Source organism: Oncorhynchus tshawytscha, linkage group LG09, assembly GCF_018296145.1.
Source record: "Oncorhynchus tshawytscha isolate Ot180627B linkage group LG09, Otsh_v2.0, whole genome shotgun sequence".
NCBI lineage: Eukaryota > Metazoa > Chordata > Actinopteri > Salmoniformes > Salmonidae > Oncorhynchus > Oncorhynchus tshawytscha.
Genome location: NC_056437.1, coordinates 52,036,760 through 52,057,922, shown reverse-complemented (window position 1 = coordinate 52,057,922; position 21,163 = coordinate 52,036,760). Strand labels below are relative to the sequence as shown.

Sequence of the window (21,163 nt, the reverse complement as noted above, 5' to 3'; positions counted from 1 at the left end):
TACATACACAACCCCAAAATGACAAATCAAAAAACTGCTAATGTATTTTAAAAAACCCAGAAATATCACATTTAGATAAGTATTCAGATCCTTTACTCAGTAGTTTGTTGAAGCACCTTTGGCAGTGACTACAGCATCGAGCCTTCTTGGATATGACGCTACAAGCTTGGCACGCTTGTATTTGGGGAGTTTTCCCCAATCTTCTCTGCAGATCCTCTCAAGCTCTGTCAGGTTGGATGGGGAGCATTGCTGCACAGCTATTTTCAGGTCTCTCCAGAGATGTTTGATCGGGTTCAAGTTTGGGCTCTGGTTGGGACACTCAAGGACATTCAGAGACTTGTCCTGAATCCACCCCTGCATTGTCTTGGCTGTGTGCTTAGGGTCGTTGTTCTGTTGGAAGGTGAGCCCTACCCCAGTCTGAGGTCCTGAGCGCTCTGGAGCAGGTTTTCATCAAAGATCTCTCTGTACTTTGCTCCGATCGTCTTTGCCTCAATCCTGACTAGTCTCTTAGATTGAGGATGAGGAAGTGATTTGCTGTTTGGGGTATATTTATCAAAAACATGTAAAATCACAAAAAAGGTGTCTGGACCCTTAACATGTCATTGACAACATACATTGAGATTTGGTTGTAAAAAAAACGTATCCTTTAAGAGAGACCGATCAGAGCTGGGCTTAATTCATAATTTTCAAATTGATTTTCAAAACTCATGAGTTGAAATTTTAATTGATTTGACCACATCACACAGGATGCAGAAATTGAATTTTAGTTTGAGTGACAGGAAGTAGAATTTAATTTGGTGCAATTCAATGAAATTCCACACAGTCAAAGGCCTTTTCTCAATTGGTTTGCTCAACTTCTGCGTCCTCTCTCCTCCGTCCTCTCTGGCCTCCTTTTGAAAAAGGTCAAAGGTTATCGAGGAGAGGAGGCAAGGAGAAGGAAAGGGGACGAAAATGTGCTTGAAATGAGAAGCACCTTCTCAGTGGGGATTTTTGCATGTACATCTTTTTAGGGCAAAATAAAGGTGGGATGCATTCCCTGCAAAACCACTACACAACACAACACTAAACAATACATGAATTGTATTGCCTACATAAAGCTGTCCCAACAGCAGAGTCCCAAAAGCAGTCCCTACACCTTACCACTGCTATACCTGGCTGTCAGAGGATTCTAGTCTGGCAGCGAAACAGTTCATTCAGCCTCATTTACTGCCTTTAAAAAAAAGATAGCTGATAAAGCTGACTTGCTTAAAACCTCTTAAGGTATAGGCAGCATTTTCACTTTTGGATAACTAGCGTGCCCAATTTCAACTTCCTGCTACTCTTGCCAAGAATAGATATGCATATTATTAGTAGATTTGGATACAAAACACTCTGAAGTTTCTACAACTGTTTGAATCATCTGTGAGTATAACAGAACTTATGTAACAGGCAAAACCCCGAGGACTAACCGTTCAGATTTTTTTATTTTTTAGGTCTCTGTCTGTTCAGTGACTTCTCATTGGGAAACAATATTGCTTAGGAACTTGTTTTCAGTTCCTACTGCTTCCACTGGATGTCACCAGTCTTTGGAATTTGGTTGAGGTTATTCCTTTGTGCAATGAAGAAGTACGGCCATCTAGGAACTGTGTAACACTGTTGAGAGTTGAAGACGCAAGACTTGAAAAGTAGCTTGGTTTGTTGTCTTCCTGTATTGAACACAGATAAACCCATCTTCAATTTGATCGATTAGTAACGTTTAAAAATACCCAAGGTTGTATTATAAAAGTAGATTGAAATGTTTTGCCAAAGTTTTGAAAGATTTTGTAGTGACGTTGCGCGATTTGGAAGCTGTTTTTTTCTGGATCAAACGCGCCAAATAAATGGACATTTTGGATATATATGGACAGAATTAATCGAACAGAAGGACCAATTGTGATGTTTATGGTACATATTGGAGTGCCAACAAAAGAAGCTCGTCAAAGGTAAGGCATATTTCATATTTTATTTCTGCGTTTTGTGTAGTGCCTGCAGGGTTGAAATACGCTACCCTCTTTGTTTACTGTTGTGCTATCATCAGATAATAGCTTCTTATGCTTTCGCCGAAAAGCCTTTTTAAAATCTGACATGCTGGCTGGATTCACAACGAGTCTAGCTTTAATTTAGTATCTTACATGTGTGATTTAATGAAAGTTTGATTTTTAAATAATTTTATTTGAATTTGCCGCGCTGCATTTTCCCTGGCTTTTGGCCAAGTGGGACGCAAGCGTCCCCTATACCATAACTAATGTGGTTTCTACAGACAATTGAGATGTACAAACTGTGGCATAAGTGGATGACAAGTACATGAGGCAATCCATAATTCCGATTAAGACATTAACGACCGAGCAAGGATGGACATCATCAATATAACTATTTGTTCTGAGCCCTCTCCTGTACTCCCTGTTCACCCACGACTGTGTGGCCATGCACGCCTCCAACTCAATCATCAAGTTTGCGGACGACACAACAGTGGTAGGCTTGATTACCAACAACGACGAGACGGCCTACAGGGAGGAGGTGAGGGCCCTCGGAGTGTGGTGTCAGGAAAATAACCTCACACTCAACGTCAACAAAACTAAGGAGATGATTGTGGACTTCAGGAAACAGCAGAGGGAACACCCCCATCCACATCGATGGAACAGTAGTGGAGAGGGTAGCAAGTTTTAAGTTCCTCGGCATACACATCACAGACAAACTGAATTGGTCCACTCACACAGACAGCATTGTGAGGAAGGCGCAGCAGCGCCTCTTCAACCTCAGGAGGCTGAAGAAATTCGGCTTGTCACCAAAAGCACTCACAAACTTCTACAGATGCACAATCGAGAGCATCCTGGCGGGCTCCTCACCACCTGGTATGGCAACTGCACCGCCCTCAACCGTAAGGCTCTCCAGAGGGTAGTGAGGTCTGCACAACGCATCACCGGGGGCAAACTACCTTCCCTCCAGGACACCTACACCACCCGATGCTACAGGAAGGCCATAAAGATCATCAAGAACATCAACCACCCGAGCCACTGCCTGTTCACCCCGCTGTCATCCAGAAGGCGAGGTCAGTACAGGTGCATCAAAGCTGGGACCGAGAGACTGAAAAACAGCTTCTATCTCAAGGCCATCAGACTGTTAAACAGCCACCACTAACATTGAGTGGCTACTGCCAACACACTGTCAATGACACTGACTCTACTCCAGCCACTTTAATCATGGGAATTGATGGGAAATGATGTAAATATATCACTAGCCACTTTAAACAATGCTACCTTATATAATGTTACTTACCCTACATTATTCATCTCATATGCATACGTTGATACTGTACTCTATATCATCGACTGCATCCTCATGTAATACATGTATCACTAGCCACTTTAACTATGCCACTTGGTTTACATACTTATCTCATATGTATATACTGTACTCGATATCATCTACTGTATCTTGCCTATGCTGCTCTGTACCATCACTCATTCATATATCCTTATGTACATATTCTTTATCCCCTTACACTGTGTATAAGACAGTAGTTTTTTTGGAATTGTTAGTTAGATTACTTGTTCGTTATAACTGCATTGTCGGAACTAGAAGCACAAGCATTTCGCTACACTCGCATTAACATCTGCTAACCATGTGTATGTGACAAATAAAATTTGATTTGATTTGATTTTGATTTGATTTGTTCAGCACTTTTGAAATGTACAGCAACAGAATTCAGAACATGGGCCGTTCTTACAGTGTTCTCCCTGTACACCAAGTCAGAATCATAGGGTAAATAAAGGGGGCATATAAGCAGACAAAGAAAGCTCTTACACTATTCAATGACCACATTTCTCGAAAACACCACCAAGTCAGAACATTAGGCGAAATTAAGAGGTGAAAATAGACCAAATTATTAGGGTGGGGCAAATGGGCTACTAACAGCTTACTACACAACAAACACTTAGTATGACTTTCTTAGCTACAGTATACATATCTTCCTGGCATATTACATCATTTATGCAGCAGAATACAATACATTTTTGGACTCACCTTGTTGTGCTGTGCTCACTTGAACAGGAAGGTAGCGTGGCGGTCCTACTTGGGCAAATTTCGTCGTCAAACTTTGTCATCAAAGTCTTGCGTTCTCTGGATTTATGGTGCTTTCAAGACAACTGGGAACTAAAAAAAAGGTTGAATCTTGATGACGTCAGTGATCTCCAGGTCGTAGCTCTAGTAAGAGGCCGGAGTTCCCAATTTACAATTCCGAGTTGGATGACATTTCTAAACGTATTTTCCCAGTTGTAGCTAATTTTTTCCCAAGGTCCCAGTTGTCTTAAACTCACAGTTAGCCACTGATTCCTTCCAAACCACTCATTGTTGAATTTGCGATTTCCAACTTGTTGTGTAATGTTTATATCCAATGGCCAATGAGCATCGATATGTTTTATCTATAATTTCTCTTCATTATTTATCTTCATATAACAAGGATTAAAAAGGATTTGCCAGTAGATTGTCAACTTCATTCATGATGATGACTGCTAGCTAAGATTTTGAAAGTATGATGTTGACAGTCCAATCAAAGCTACTGTAGATATAACGTGATTTGTCATCATTTTATCTGTGGCCAATGACCTTGAGCCTTGGATGGGCACTTGTAATGTAACTCTATGGCAGCACCCAAGGGGCAAATATTTTCAAAGTCTACCCTTAGGTGACGTAGTGTCCCCATAAGTGACAGATCACTGAGCCAATCATGGCTCAACGCTCCGTGTTTTCTGCCCGCTTGCCCCACCACCACAGAAAGCACTGAGCTAGGCTGAAACACCTGCATTTTGGAGCTCCCTCACTCAGGAAAACAAAAAAAGAAAACAAAGAATATATACATTTTCCCTGGAAATAATGATCATATACTCTTTAACCCTTAGTACTTAGAATAGCCAATTATATTTCCACCAACCATTTAATTTGTTTGCCTTATTTATCAAGCCCTCGGGGTTAACATGAGTGTAAAACTAATGCATTCTGAGAAATGTAGTAATGTCCCCATATTGAACAATACGTAAGTGATTAATGAAATATAATAACTTAGAATATTCACATACAGTTTTTTGTTTTCCTTGATCATACATTTTTTGTAGTTTTTCCTGATAATAAATTGTAGACTACACATCATTTAGAATTTCACTGAATTCATTTCTATTTCCTTACAATTCTGTATGCTGTTTAATATATAAAATTCACACTTAATTCAAATTCAAGAACTGAATTGGCGTTTACGAGGCACCCTTAATTCAATTATGAATTGAGCCCAACACTGTGAGCTGCCAGTCCTAGATACCTGCTGCATTAGATAGTGCACCTCCGAATACTGTGTTGATCAAGGGCAAAGGGACATGAAAGTAGTTACACCTGACACAACAGTTTACAGTGAGCGGCTGACTATTTTCTTTATGATATGTCCAAACTCTGTCTAGGCCCAAAAACATAGACTCCTTATTCAACCTTGGAATGCACATAAGTGCTTTTTAGGCACAAGTATATGCTGCCCTGCCAAAGCCCCCGACGTCCACGGCCGATCGCCAAAATACATAGATGGCTACCACCCAACAGCATCCCTCAAGCTACTTTAAGTAACTGACGAATGAATTGACTGTCCTGTCATTCATCGTGACAAATTGGATTGACCTGAAAGACCTTCAATTGTGAAGGTCAGGTCAGCCTGGAGAAAGTGAGGGGTTGACTTGATGATAAGTCAAGACACACGAACACGCCAACACACACTCCAGGCAGAGGTGGCCCTATAGACCTTCCTCGGGTTGTATGATAGCCCTCTACCTGTGTGCAGGGGAACAGGATAATAATGATGGCGAATGGCCTTATCAGACCTGGACAAATGGGAGGCTTCAGAAGTTCCAGAGTGCTAATTCATCACATGCAGGATAACAAATGACACCATTTAGTGGTAGGCCTTAAAGGGACAATCTACAGTAGCTACATCCATTTTTTTGGACTTAAACATGTATTATATGTAACCATTGATTCTTGAAGAATATATCTTAGAAATGCCTCATGAGCGCTGAAACCACTGCAGGGAAATAGACTGGGTGATCATTTCTCAATACATGACTCATGAATCAATTCAGTGGGATAGTTTCTGTTTCTGTCATTCCATTCCAACAAAGGATCCTAATAGCAGGTGTTTGGGAGATGCGTGTTTAGATCGAATCAACCACATTCAATCTGCATTTATTAGTGAAGAAGGAAAAGATGGGTATTCTAATTTTAATCTAATCTGTATAGAAATGGAATACTTTGAGAGGGCGGATGTGCACACTGTGAGTAGTTTTGTGTATTCAGTGTGTGTGTGTGTGTGTGTGTGTGTGTGTGTGTGTGTGTGTGTGTGTGTGTGTGTGTGTGTGTGTGTGTGTGTGTGTGTGTGTGTTTGCATCTGCTGGTGATACCCTGGCCTTGAGCAGAATTTCTATCCAGTATACAGTATCCTATGACTCATGACGGATGATTCATGAGGATAATGTTGATAACGACATTGCATCAGGTCTGATGATCGATTTCTTTAAAAGAAAAATCATACATTCGTAAGTGCACTTCTCCATATTTACTCCAGCTTTAATTTTTCACAATAGATCTATGACCATCAGGGTAACAAATCATCAAGGCCTGTTTTGTCAGAACCTTCTCATAGGGTTTTCAATTATTAACACTAAGATGCATCTCAATTAGTGGTATCTTCAGAGACGATCCTCTCATACAAGACAAAGGGAAAGGAGGTGGTGGAGTTATTGACTCACTCCCCACAGCAGCTTGATTAGACAGTTGGAGGGGGAGACAGGCAAGTGGGAATGAGAATGGTGGAAGTGGGGAGCAGTATCCATGTAACTCAAGCCGGGAGCATTACCACTAGTCCACAGGTTAGGACTTGTCGAAAAGGAAGTGGTGGAGCTGTGGTGTTATTGACTCACTAGCTCGCCACAGTAGCTTCTGCACTTTGACGAAAGTGACCAATTGATTTGAAATCCTCAATAGGTTTTAATATGTCATGCTGAAGGTACTTCCCGTTGGGCTGTTAGGTAATGGTCGACAGCACATGATGACTGATGAAACCACATGATGCCTGAAGAAACCTCATGATGTCTAGATGCTTGGTCTGCACAAAGATTGTAGATGATGTCCTTAAGCGAGATAATATTGCATTTGACAGATGATTTTAGAATATGAAGCCTGTTTTCCATTGCTCCAGACCAAGACAGTGGTTCGTCTTATGTAGCTAAGTAAAATGATCTCTTTTGACATCAGAAGTCATATTGCGTCTGGAATACAATTTGATGTTTGCTTGCTGTTGGGGCCCAAGGTTGTAACCTAAAAACAGAAGTGCCAGAGAGACTGTAGCCCTCTCTACTGTCTTTATGGTCTCAGTTTGAATTATTGAATTAATTACAGGCTACAGCACTGTGAAAGTACAGCATGGCTCTGAACAACGCTGTGCTCTGAGCTCTGAGAGAGAGAGAGAGCCGCCGCCTGCTTTCAACCGAGGCAGACAAGAGCTTTAGACAAGAGCTTTAGACAAGAGCTTTAGACAAGAGCTTTAGACAAGAGCTTCAGACAAGAGCTTTAGACAAGAGCTTTAGACAAGAGCTTTAGACAAGAGCTTTAGACAAGAGCTTTAGACAAGAGCTTTAGACAAGAGCTTTAGACAAGAGCTTTAGACAAGAGCTTTAGACAAGAGCCTCAGACAAGAGCTTTAGACAAGAGCTTTAGAAGCTACAGACATGCCCAGGCTATGTTTAGAGGAAAGATACAGTCAGAGTGTCGAATGTGATTGCAAAGCCTCAATCCTGCACCCCCCAAATGGCAACAGCACGGAATGCATAATCACATTTGAGCCTTTCTACGGCCTCAATTGAAACTCATTCCATGTTGAAAGTCTTTCAAGGTTGGCTCTGTCTTTGTTCAGATTGCTATCGAATGGAACATAGTAACCCACAGCTGTTCTCTCATGCTTATTTCCAACACCGCTGGGCTGCTTTCACCAGGGAGGTGTTCATATAGAGGAGTGTACGTCTGTTCTCTAAATCTCTCCCAGACATTTTGTTGCATATCCTAATAAAAACATTTCTAAGCCTGTTGCATCATGTGGATGTCTGTTGTTTGATGCTCTTGGAGAGCTCTCTCATTTTCTCTCACCCTGGTTTGTTTTTGTGTGTGTTTTACTTTTACTCTCTGACGAGAGCTAGATTTTGCAGCGGCTCAAGTCAGCCAAACTCAGCTCTGCTCAGCGCAGCACAGCCTCAAACTGGCACTGTGTATCCTTCTGGTTCCCTGTGCAAATGAATGTGGCACTGACCAGACATTGTTTCTCCAAATGTACTGTTTCATCATCTTTCTCCCCACAGCTCTGTCACGGCCCACTGTGTCCCTGACTTGGCTTGGCTTCAGCAACACCTAGAGCACAGACACATTATCTCGCTCAGCAAGTCTCTCTACCGCGGAAACTCATTTGTTAAAGGAAGATGAATGGCACACATTTGTCAACACTTTCTCATCCCACAGTATTATGGCGCCTGAGAGGGATGGTTCTGTGAGTAAAGGAAGCTTCCGTCTTCCCAATGAAAGGTTTAGTGTTCTGTATCTATAGTCTGCATAATTATTCAAGACAGTAGGAGACATATGTATTCATATTTCAGACTGTAAGTCAGGTAAAACAGAAGAAGGTATATTAAACATCCTTTAAACTCACAACAGTGGATTTGTGAACGTTGGTTTACTGGGATCATGACAACATATTTACCTTTTTAGTCTACCCTAAAATAATAGTTAACTACTTGTATATTACAGTCACGTACCTTACAAGACCTTCCACTTTTTGTGAACTTTCAGCGTTCTCCCTATGAGTTTGAGTTAGTTAATAATTCATCTGTAATAATTGTGATTCAGTGAGCCGTGCCTCAGAATGCCTTGTTCAAACAGGCGATCTCTAAAGACCAACCGACTCAAACCGGCCCAAATTAGATGGGAGCCAGATGAACGCTCGTCAGGCAGTGAAATCCAAGCGCTGTGTCTATGAGTAAGAAATAGCATAACCATCCTCCAACTCTGCCACTCCTTCTGTGAGAGCTGTTACTATTACTGCTATTATTGAACTGATCAAACTCAAGTTTATGGAAGCTCTGCTTTGGCTAACCCCTTAGCTCTTAATGGGGTTGAGGCTGTTCGTTTTAGATGTAAGTTGCCTGCTGTGGTTAGTTGAGGATTCCCTCCACGTTCAAAGCGTGCTGCTCTCTGCTGATTCCTCTCATGGCTGGTGGGCGTGGGCGGCTGGCTTCTGCTGATGGATGACTGGCGCTCCCTCGCTGTGCTGCTCCAGCCTGCTTTGCTCTACTCTGGGACATCATGGGGCAGAACCTGCCCTAAGGCCTGGCGGCTGTGTGCGCTGTCTGTGGTGCTATCTCTAACCTTCCACAGTACTGAGGGAGTCATCAAAGCAGTCCTCATTAGGAGTTGGCTGCAGAGTGGGTCATGTACAAAGACGATGATACAGAACCTAACAGCCCAAACCCCCTCTTTCCAATCTTCTGACCTGTGTGTGGCGGAGCACATTGAAGGACTTTTGGGTCTGTTCCAGGCTGTCCTCTGTCTCACTGTATCAGAGGGGTGTCAGGTGACCAGGTGCAGGTTTTGGTTACTCCTCTCATCCTGATAGCTGGTGTAATGAGATCATTAGATCCAGGTAATAGGTTGTTGGACTAGTCAAGCGAGAGAAAAGCCAGGCGGATCGGTTGCACTGCCCTTCCATTGCTGCCTCGGCAGAATCACCAATGAGCCTCACTTCGGACGGGGGATCCCAACAAGGACGCGTCCCAAATGGTAGCCTATTCACTATATAGCCTAACACACTACGTTGGACCAGGGCCCATATGGTTCTGGTCAAAACTAGTGCACTATATAGGGAATCAGCTGGCCTATGCTGGAGATGAGTTTGTTTAATCTAACATCATTTAAGGGCATTGATCTTGAAGGACAAATATATTCCTTTACTCAATATAGTGTCCATCAATGGGAATATACACTGTACAGCTATTTTTTTCTATTCACAACTCAGCCTTTGCAAACGCTGCCTGTGCAAACGCTGCCTATGCAAACGCTGCCTATGCAAACGCTGCCTGTGCAAACGCTGCCTGTGCAAATGCTGCCTATGCAAACGCTGCCTATGCAAACGCTGCCTGTGCAAACGCTGCCTGTGCAAACTCTGCCTATGCAAACGCTGCCTGTGCAAATGCTGCCTGTGCAAACGCTGCCTATGCAAACGCTGCCTGTGCAAATGCTGCCTGTGCAAACGCTGCCTGTGCAAACGCTGCCTATGCAAACGCTGCCTGTGCAAACGCTGCCTGTGCAAACGCTGCCTGTGCAAACGCTGCCTGTGCAAACGCTGCCTGTGCAAACGTGCCTGTGCAAACGCTGCCTGTGCAAACGCTGCCTGTGCAAACGCTGCCTATGCAAACGCTGCCTATGCAAACGCTGCCTATGCAAACGCTGCCTATGCAAACGCTGCCTATGCAAGCTCTAGAAAAGATGAAAGAGAGCGGGAGAGAGTGATGAGAGAGAGAAATGGAGAGAAAGAGCAAGAGAGGAATTGAGAGATGGAGACCAAAAACACGTTGATTCCACAAGTTTTTTTTTTCTGTAAGGGGAGAAAAAGATGAAGATCACACCGATGAAGCCCTTGGTAGCACCTCCAAATATCCTTCTATTAAAAGTGGCAAAAAAAAGTACGCCTGTTGGCGTGACACCTTTAATAGTCCCCCAGCCAGCTGGCTGTGGGCACATCAGGCCGAGTCCATCTGTTGGCCATCTCTTATTGCTGGAATATAACGATTCCATTTCCTAATGAGTTTGTAGCGCGAGACGAGGGCCTAGCGCGGTGCTGTACCACTGAAAGGATGGAAAATGATAACGTGGGGCCAATGCTAATAGTACGCCCAGGGAAGGTGGAGGTGATTTGGCCTCTAGCTACACCAGGAGTGACAGTCGGCCAGGAGTTAGAATGACTGGGAAATCTAGAGGTGAAAGAAAAACTTGAAAAAGAAAAGGAGAGCCGTACACTCTAGGAGCTCAGATGCAATCATTTAATAATCTAATAACCAACGTTTCGACGGACAAGCTGTCTTCATCAGGGAGGACAGATTGTTTGTCGAAACGTTGGCTATTATTAATTGCATGTGAGCTCCTAGAGTGTGTGGCTCTCCTTTTCTTCTTCCAGAGCGACTGGGCAGACACAGGACAACAACAGTAAAGGAGAGGGAGACAACATGAGTCTGAACTTCTCTGGTCCCAGATCTGTATGTGCTTTATTCATGGAAACTTATCTGGGACCAGGCTAAGTCTGAACACCAGCACATTCTATCAACACAAATAAGCTTTCCACCCCTTTGTCTTCTACTAATAAAAGTCCATGAACGAGGAGCGGGGCCAAGGTAATTGCCTGGGTAATTCTTATCAGACAGCGGTCGGGGCTCTCATCCTAGAATGACGCAGGCAGAGTGCATGTGATTCAGCTGAATAGAAAATGGCAAACAATAAACAATGTTTTTTTTAGAGAACGGGTGATAAAGCCCCAATGTTTCCATATCTCAGCCAAGGTCATTGTCTGGGTGACAGCAGAGGTGGGTTGTGGATGGCTCCGGCTGGCTCCGGCTCTCACAGTCGCACCCATAACCATCAGCAGGCAGTTGAGTGGCGCAGCAGCTCCTGTCTGGTGTTCCACAATGGCTGCCATGGGTTTTAAATATAAAACACCTCTCCGTGCAACCGTTGAGGGAAATGTCAACTAATTAAGTGCAACACATTTGACCTTTTTAACCCGGGCCCTGGGCTGGGTACACTGATGCCTCAGGGTACACAGTCACCCCCGCCCCACCTGCTGCAGCAGGCACCCTATTAATATGCTAATCAACCCTGTCCACTGATGTTTCTGTCAAGACTAACGAGGCTGGGAAGCCGTGCTCCAAAGGCTCATGGTTAGTGGACATGATCTCCCGTAAAGTGCTGCTGCTACTAGCCCGCTGAGTGATTGATACAGTGGTATGATCCAGAACTCTACAGTATGTTGTCAGCTATCTCCAAAGCCCCGATCGACACGTAGCCAGATGTGATGATGTGTCATGTACTGTATCTTACACGAGATCTTTTTATTCTGTCACTGAGGTGATTATCCAACGTTGTCCTCCATCATAGTCCTTTAAGGGACATTTAGAAAATGAAGGAGTGTCTGATAGTGTGTCAGTAGTGTCAGAGAAGGACCATTTTGGGCAACTTTATGAAAATGAGTACGAATGCAAAAGTTAGGGTTTCCTGGGGAAATGAGGTTTTCTTCATCACATGTCATTTTCATACAATGGACAACAAAGACAGTAGGGTTGTTCTTTGGAGTGTCTCTCTCTGTTTCATCATTGATCTTTGATGCTCATGGTAAAGTCTGTGTGATCTGTCCCCTGTGCGGTTCTCACAACAAAAAGGATGGTCTGGTCCACACATGTCCCTCTCCTCAGATTGCTCTGGTTTTTCCATGGCCCTACCTGCTGGTTGAAACACACGCATCACAACTACACACACACTAGGCTTGTGCGGTAAACCGTTGAAACTATTTCTTTGAAGTTTTTCAATAAATGTGAACATTTATAGCTGCTTTTTAAGTAAATACCTTCAGACAACTTGTACAATACATTATGAGATAAAGCAGATCACATTCTTCATTTCACCTGTCACATTATTTTACATTATGAAGCTTACTGTAGTTCCCCAGAACAGTTGACAGAGTCACGTGTTTGTTTTTAACCAGCACAACAGAAAGAGTCCAGCTGTGTACTTGCTAGTTAGCTACAGTGGCAAGAAAAAGTGTCACACCCTGACCTTAGTATTCTAATGTATACTAACCACGCTGCGTTTTGGTCCTCACCTTCTACTCCATACGACGATCGTGACAAAAAGTATGTGAACCCTTTGGAAATACCTGGGTTTCTGCATAAATTGGTCATAAAATTTGATTTGATATTCATCTAGGTCACAACAATAGACAAACACGGTCTGCTTAAAATAATAACACACAAACAATTACACGTTTTTCTGTCTTTGAACACACTGTGTAAACATTCACAGTGCAGGCTGGAAAAAGTATGTGAACCCTTGGATTTAATAACTGGTTGACCCTACTTTGGCAGCAATAACCTCAATAACGCTTTCTGTAGTTGCGGATCAGACCTGCACAACGGTCAGGAGGAGTTTTGGACCATCCCTCTTCTTAGTTTAGCAATATTCTTGGGATGTCTGGTGTGAACTGCTCTCGAGGTCATGCCACAGCATCTCAATCGGGTTGAGGTCAGGACTCTGACTGGGCCACTCCAGAAGATGTATTTTCTTCTGTTGAAGCCATTCTGTTGTTGTTTTGGGTTGTTGTCCTGTTGCATCACCCAACTTATGTTGAGCTTCAATTGGTGGACAGATAACCTAACATTCTTCTGTAAAATGTCGATGATAGCAAGCTATCCAGGCCCTGAGGCAGCAAAGCAGCCCCAAACCATGATGCTCCCTCCACCATACTTTACAGTTGAGTTGAGGTTTTGATGTTGGTGTGCTGTGCCTTTTTTCTCCACACATGTTGTGTGTTCCTTCCAAACAACTCAACTGTAATTTCTTCTGTCCACAGAATATTTTGCCAGTAGCGCTGTGGAAGATGCAGGTGCACTTTTGCAAACTTCCGACATGAAGCAATGTTTCCTTCTGTGGTGTTCTCCCATTAACACCATTCTTGTTTAGTGTTTTAGGTAGTCTAGACTCATCAACAGAGATGTTAGCATGTTCCAGAGATTTCTATAAGTATTTAGCTGACACTCTAGGATTCTTCTTAACCTCATTGAGCATTCTGCGCTGTGCTCTTGCAGTCATCTTTGCAGGACGGCCACTCCTAGGGAGAGTCGCAACAGGGCTGAAATTTCTCCATTTATAGACAATTTGTCTTCCCGTAGACTGATGAAGATCAAGGCTTTTAGAGATACTTTTGTAACCCTTTCCAGCTTTATGCAAGTCAACAATTCTTAATCGTCTGAGATCTCTTTTGTTTGAGGCATGGTTCATATCAGGCAATGCTTCGTGTGGATAGCAAGGCAGCTCTAACCAACATCTCCAATCTCGTCTGATTGATTGGACTCCAGGTTAGCTGACTCCTGACATCAATTATCTTTTGGAAAAGTCATTAGCCTAGGGGTTCACATACTTTTTCCAACCTACACCTAGAATGTTCAAATTATGTATTCAATATAGACAAGAAATATACAATAATTTGTGTGTTATTAGTTTAAGCACACTATGTTTGTCTATTGTTGTGACTTAGATGAAGATCAGATCAAAGTTTGTGACCAATTTATCCAGAAATCCAGGTAATTCCAAAGGGTTTACATACTTTTTCTTGCCGTAGGAAGTAAGTGGCTGAATTAATAAGGAGACGGGGCATCATATAGCGTAGCTTTCCACTGTGTTTGAGAAGTCAAAGCACTTTGGATGAGTTATTTGTACAGCTGCCACTGCTATCTTAAGTTCCTTGCACTTTTCTCGGGCCCTCAGTCTGCTCCTCCCACTACTTATCCTAGCAGAGCATACTAGCTAACGTTCAATCACTGGAAAATAAATGAGACGAATTGAGAGCACGTATACCTTACCAATAGTACATTAAAAACTGTAATATCATATGTTCACCGAGTCGTGGCTGAACGACGACATTAAGAACATACAGCTGACGGGTTATACACTCTATCGGCAGGACAGAACAGCAGCCTCTGGTAAGAAATGGAGCAGGGGCCTATACATATTTGTACACAATAGCTGGTGCACGATATCTAAGGAAGTCTCAAGGTTTTGCTCGGCTGAGGTAGAGTATCTCATGATAAGCTGTAGACCACACAATCTACTTAGAGAGTTTTCATCTGTATTTTTTGTAGCTTTCTACCTACCAACACAGACCGAGGCTGGCACTAAAACCACACAGCTGTATTCCACAACACGCAACAGGAAAACGTTCATCCAGAGATGGCGCTCCTAGTGGCCGGGGACTTTAATGCAGGGAAACTTAAATCAGTTTTACCTCATTTCTATCAGCATGTTAAATCTGCAACCAGAGGGAAAACAATTCTAGACCACCTTTACTCCACACACAGAAATGCGTACAAACTCTCCCTCGCCTTCCATTTGGAAAATCTGACCACAACTCTATCCTCCTGATTTCTGCTTACAAGCAAACATTAAAGCAGGAGGCACCAGTGACTCGTTCTATAAAAAAGTGGTCAGATGAAGCAGATGCTAAACTACAGGACTGTTTTGCTAGCACAGACTGGAATATGTTCTGGGATTCTTAAGATGGCATGAAGGAGTACATCACATCAGTCACTGGCTTTATCAGTAAGTGCATCGAGGACGTCATCCCCGCAGTGACTGTACGTACATACCCCAACCAGAAGCCATGGATTACAGGCAACATTCGCACTGAGCTAAAGGGTAGAGCTGCCGCTTTCAAGGAGCGGGACTCTAACCCAGAAGCTTATAAGAAATCCCTCTCTGCCCTCCAACAAACCATCAAACAGGCAAAGCGTCAATGCAGGACTAAGGTCGAATTGTACTACACCGGCTCCGGGGCTTGTTGGAAGTGGCAGAAATTCTAACTCTTAAACTTAACCTTAACCTTAACCCTAACCCCTAGCCTAGCTAACATTAGCGAGCTAGCTAATGTTAGCCACCTAGCTACAATATGTAACATATCATACGTTTTTTGCAAGTCATAACATATTGTATATTTTTCCAAATTTGTAACATATTGTACTTTTGCAAATTTGTAACATAGTGTATGTTATGTAAATTTGTAACATATAATACAAATTGTAATTCATAACATTTACCAAATGGGTGATGGACATCCACACATGAATACAGATTTGACAACAGAGTAATGCAACATTTTCTTAGACCAGGTTGTTCTGACTGGGCTGGAGAATCAGGCCCTCGGAATTAGGATGTGTTCTAAATGGTACCCTATCTATCCAAATAGACTACACTACTTTTGACGACAAGGCTCTGTGTGCAGTCTATTTGGATAGATAGGGTGCCATTTAGAACACAACCTGATTCCGAGGGCCTGATTCTCCAGCCCATTTGAGGTGCATTGAGTGTTTGGCTGGAAAGCACAGTTCCTGTCAGTCCAATTTAAAGACATTGGGACATTATTGCTAGTGATATAACTGTGTTTGACATATTGTGCGTTTCTGTGTGTGTTGTTTTTGTTTATTTGTTCTAGGCTGATATTGTTTTAAGGATGTAACGTGACATGACACATTTTTTGTTGATGTTTTGTTCTCTGTCCAACAACGATACAGTATTGTCATGGTGATGTTGATGGAGATGGTCAGTGACCTAATGCTGCTCTGTTTCTCTCTCTCTCTCTCTCTGTGCGTGTGTGTGTGTGTGTGTGTGTGTGTGTGTGTGTGTGTGTGTGTGTGTGTGTGTGTGTGTGTGTGTGTGTGTGTGTGTGTGTGCTTTTCCAGAGACATCAAACCTGACAACATTCTGTTGGACGAACACGGTAAGACGGCTCAGCCAATCATATCTGATTTATGTCGTAAATTATGTGGTGTGTTTTTCCATCCATGCTGTGTAAGGAACGACCTCCACTGAATGAATGATAGATACGTTTAGATTTTATCAATGGCACTAACATCATGCAGCCACATACAGTCTGTGCATACACACACACAAACACATGCACACAGACACACACACCCATACATACAAACATTCTCACACACACACACGCACACACACATGAAGGCGTGCACACATGTACACACACACTCAAGCACACACAGACACACCATTCCACACACATACTTGCTCGCACACACACACACATGCACAAACTCTCATTCGCCCACTCTCTGGTTTAACCTCCTATATATATATATATATATATATATATATATATATATATATATATATATATATATATATATATATATATATATAGAGAGAGAGAGAGAGAGAGAGAGAGAGAGAGAGAGAGAGAGAGAGAGAGAGAGAGAGAGAGAGAGAGAGAGAGAGAGCCTGTCTCTTTTGCCCCCAGGCCTTGAGATGCTATTAACTTCAACATTATTTATTTCTCATGCTGTGCCTGTGCTCTTTATCCAGACATTACCTGCCTCATGTACACGTCCCCTGATCATAGCCTGTCAACCACAGTAGATGTCTGAATGCAGTAGCCTCGGGACTGAGCTGCTCTCCTGGAACACCATTTGTCATTACACAGGAGCCGAGTCCAGCTCAGCCTGGGTTTTTCTACCTTTTACCACTGAACTTTGAAAAACAACACTGGTCAAAAGTGCATCCTTATGAAGTGTTTTCAAAGAGCACAGAGTCCTGGAAGAGTTGACCTATCTTTACCTCATGTGTCCTTTCTGATGAGAATAGCAAAACAATTAAGTCATGTCCGGGTACAGGAGACGCACTAAATGTGATGTCCTCGGGGTGTGTCAGGGAGCTGAGGGATATAGTTTCCTTGGCTACTCAGCCGGAACTGTCCTCCCAGGTTAGTGTGATTGTGTGTGTCTATCTCTCTCAGACAAAAACAGACAAAACACAGAAAGCGTGTGCGCCACGTGCGGTAGCATACACAAAGCACGTGTAGGCACACGCATTCAAAGCACACACACATATATACACACACACACACACACACACACACACACACACACACACACACACACACACACACTATATATGCAGATGATTCCACACTTTTACATGTCAGCGCCCAAAGCCAGTGAGCTCACTCAAATTTGAAATAAGGAGTTACAGTCAGTACCCGAATGTGTGATTACTAATAAACTGGTCTTATAATACACCTACAACTAAAATCCCTGTATTTGGTTCAAATACAGGGGGGGTATGTCTGTTATTAAAATATGTTTGACACCAAAAATCAACTGTACTAGTTGATCAGGCTCCGGTCTTGTCCCATCTTGATTACTGTCCGGTAATATGGTCAAGTGCAGCAAAGAAAGGCCTGGCAAAACTGCAGCTGGCTCAAAACAGAGCAGCACGCCTTGCCCTTAACTGCCCATATAGATCTAACATCAACAACATGGATGCCAGTCTTTCCTGGTTAAGGGATGGCAAGAGATGAACTGCTTCTCTTCTAGTTTCCATGAGAAATATTACTGTGATGAAAATGCCCAGTTTGTCAGCACAATCAAATAGCCTTCAGCTCAGACACCCATACAGTACATAGCAATACATAGCCCGCCAGGTCTCTTCACAGTCCCCAAGTCTAAAATGAGATCATGGCAACGCACAGTATTATACAGAGCCATGATAACATGAAACTCGCTTCCGTCTCCAATTACTCAAGCAAACAGCAAAATTACATTAGAAAAATGGATTAAACAACATCTCATGGAACGGCAGGGACTGTGTGGACACACACACACACACACACACACACACACACACACACACACACACACACACACACACACAAACATACACATGATTTTTTTAAACTTGTGTTAAAGTAGAGTAGTTGATGCTTCTGCGAAAGCTAATGGGGATCCAAGTCAACAAATACTAAACAAACGAACCCACTGTCTATAGGGTGACAGAAGGCGTTGGGTCCTGCACTGCCCTCTGCAGGTTAGGTCCAGTGACACGGGTGTAGTTCATGGACTCAGCAGCACCATAAAATATATGGTCAACTCTTTTATGCCTAATGTTGCATAGGGTTCACAACAGAGAGATAATCCGTGAGAGAGCCTGGTGAAACGCGTTCTCATCACTGCCATACTTGGTCAATCTCCTGTGATTTTACAGACACACACATGAACACAAATGTGTGTGCACACACTAACCCTAACCCTCAATCGAACCTTAACCTCTAACCCTATCCCTGATCCTAACCCCTAAGCCTAAAATAGAGGGGACCGATGGGGACTGGCGAAATGTCCCCACAAGGATAGTAAAACCAAAATGTTTTGTCTTGTCTTGAAATGTCCTTTGTATTTTTTTCACACACTTATATTTTACTGTGTCAGTATGTATTTGTTGCCGATTTTCTGGTATCAAACTGGTGGCCATTGTGAACACAGTCAATAGCTGAAATAGTTTCATGAGTTAATTGAAAATAAGGCCAATATTGATTAATGCTTTTTTCATTAATTAGGCGCTTTTCTCCTGAACCATGTGGCCTATCTACTAGAAAGTAATGGACATTATGGAAACAGACATAAACAATGTATACTTTGTCCGAGTCATTTTTTCAAGTTACTCAAGTATACGTTACCAAATGTACGATAGATTTCCAAAGATTTTCTGTTAATTACCAAAATTACTGAAGTTTCTGGTAACTTTGGTAAATTACCGGTAGCTTTGCGATCCTAGCTCTGTGGCATAAAACACACACACACCGTCTTGTACAGCTAACCTTCTGGGGACACTCAATTCAGTCCCATTCAAAATCCTATTTTCCCTAACTCTAAACCTAAACCTAACCCTAACTGTAATCTTACCCTAACCCTAACCTTAACCCAAAAACCTAACCTTAACCCTAACCGTAAACCTAACCGTAAACCTAACCCTAGCTCCTAACCCTAACCCTAAAGCCAACCCTCGCTCCTAACCCTAACCCTAACACTAATTCTAACCTTAAGCCTAAACCCCTAGAAATAGCATTTGACCTTGTTGGGACCAACAAAATGTCCCCAGTTGGTCAAATTTGTGTTTGTTTCTACTGTTGTGGGGACTTCTGTTTAAACACACACACACATACACACAGACGCGCACACACACACACACACACACACACACACACACACACACACACACACACACACACACACACACACACACACACACACACACACACACACACACACACACACACACACACACACACACACAGCTTATAAACAAGGGTGTTCAGTGTGCATGGCTAAGGCTTCAGTCCACCCCACACACAGAAAGCTGGTGAGTTTGGCAGCAGGCACTGAGGCTGCTATTCCCTCTGTGACCTGCTCTAGGACGCGACACCATTTAACCCCCAACCAAATCATTCACTCACAGTGACCACATTTTGAATGCAGCCAGAGTGAACTGTGGGTTCAAACACAAAGAATGCCCTATTACTAACGACTGCATAAACTCATGCACCCCACCCAGCACAGCACCGTATAGGGCAAAGACAGTTTTATCTGCTTGATGCCTGAATGCTGCCTTAAGTAGACTGCCTATAAACCTCGTTTCAAATCAATTGTAATCAAGAATTTCAAATACGACTTTCTTTCCTGTTTCCGTTCTACAGGACATTGTCACCTGACGGACTTCAACATCGCTGCCATCGTCAAAGACGATCTAAGAGCCACGTCTATCGCAGGGACCAAACCTTACATGGGTCAGTAAACTACACAACACTTATACCACTGAGCTAATGTAAAGACGACACAGCTCAACACTACGGTACTGTGTCCTTCTAGTTTCAGAGTAAATATATCTCCCTTTCAATGTGGATGCTTATGCTCCTTACATTTCCCTTTCATAACGTATCATACAGTATCAGATCAATGTTGTTCCTTCTGCTCTGAGGGATCTGATGTAAATGAATAGAATTACAGACTGATTCGAATGTGGAGTTCATTGACCCCGGGTCCTGGCCGACCGGTGTGTCTCGTCCAGCCTGATTAAGAGGCATGACGAATGGATCGGTTTAGTGGGACTGACACCGAGGAAGCAGCAGGGAACAGAAGAGGAGATGGAGGGGGTGGAGAGGATGGAGGGAGGGAGGAGGAGAGGATGGATTTAGATTCAGATTTAAGACTGCCGTAAAGGATAATGTATAATTTAATAGAAAAATGTACATTCATATTCCAAGTGTTCAGAGAGTGGGGATCTCCAGGAACATTCATTTATTTATAAAAAGGACCAGAGTCCTTTTTGGGGAAGGGTTTTGAAGGGCTTGGTTCTAGCGTTTCTTTGTGAGTTTTCAGTAGCAGTTTTGATGGGTTCCTTTTTTGGTTCCATTTAAAAGTGTTTGTTTTCAGTACTAACTGGTACTACTGTCCAGTCTGGATGAGCA

The 21,163-nt window shown here is 42.9% G+C and overlaps 1 protein-coding gene across 1 annotated transcript in view; it reads left to right on the top strand.

The window, feature by feature from the left end:
• LOC112258108 (serine/threonine-protein kinase 32A-like) overlaps positions 1-21,163 on the top strand; it is a 59,943-nt gene that overhangs the window by 20,777 nt on the left and 18,003 nt on the right. Inside the window, exons 5-6 of the mRNA XM_042327056.1 lie at positions 16,590-16,627; positions 20,393-20,482. Of these exons, the coding sequence (XP_042182990.1) occupies positions 16,590-16,627; positions 20,393-20,482 (128 nt within the window). The remainder of the gene's footprint in view (positions 1-16,589; positions 16,628-20,392; positions 20,483-21,163) is intronic.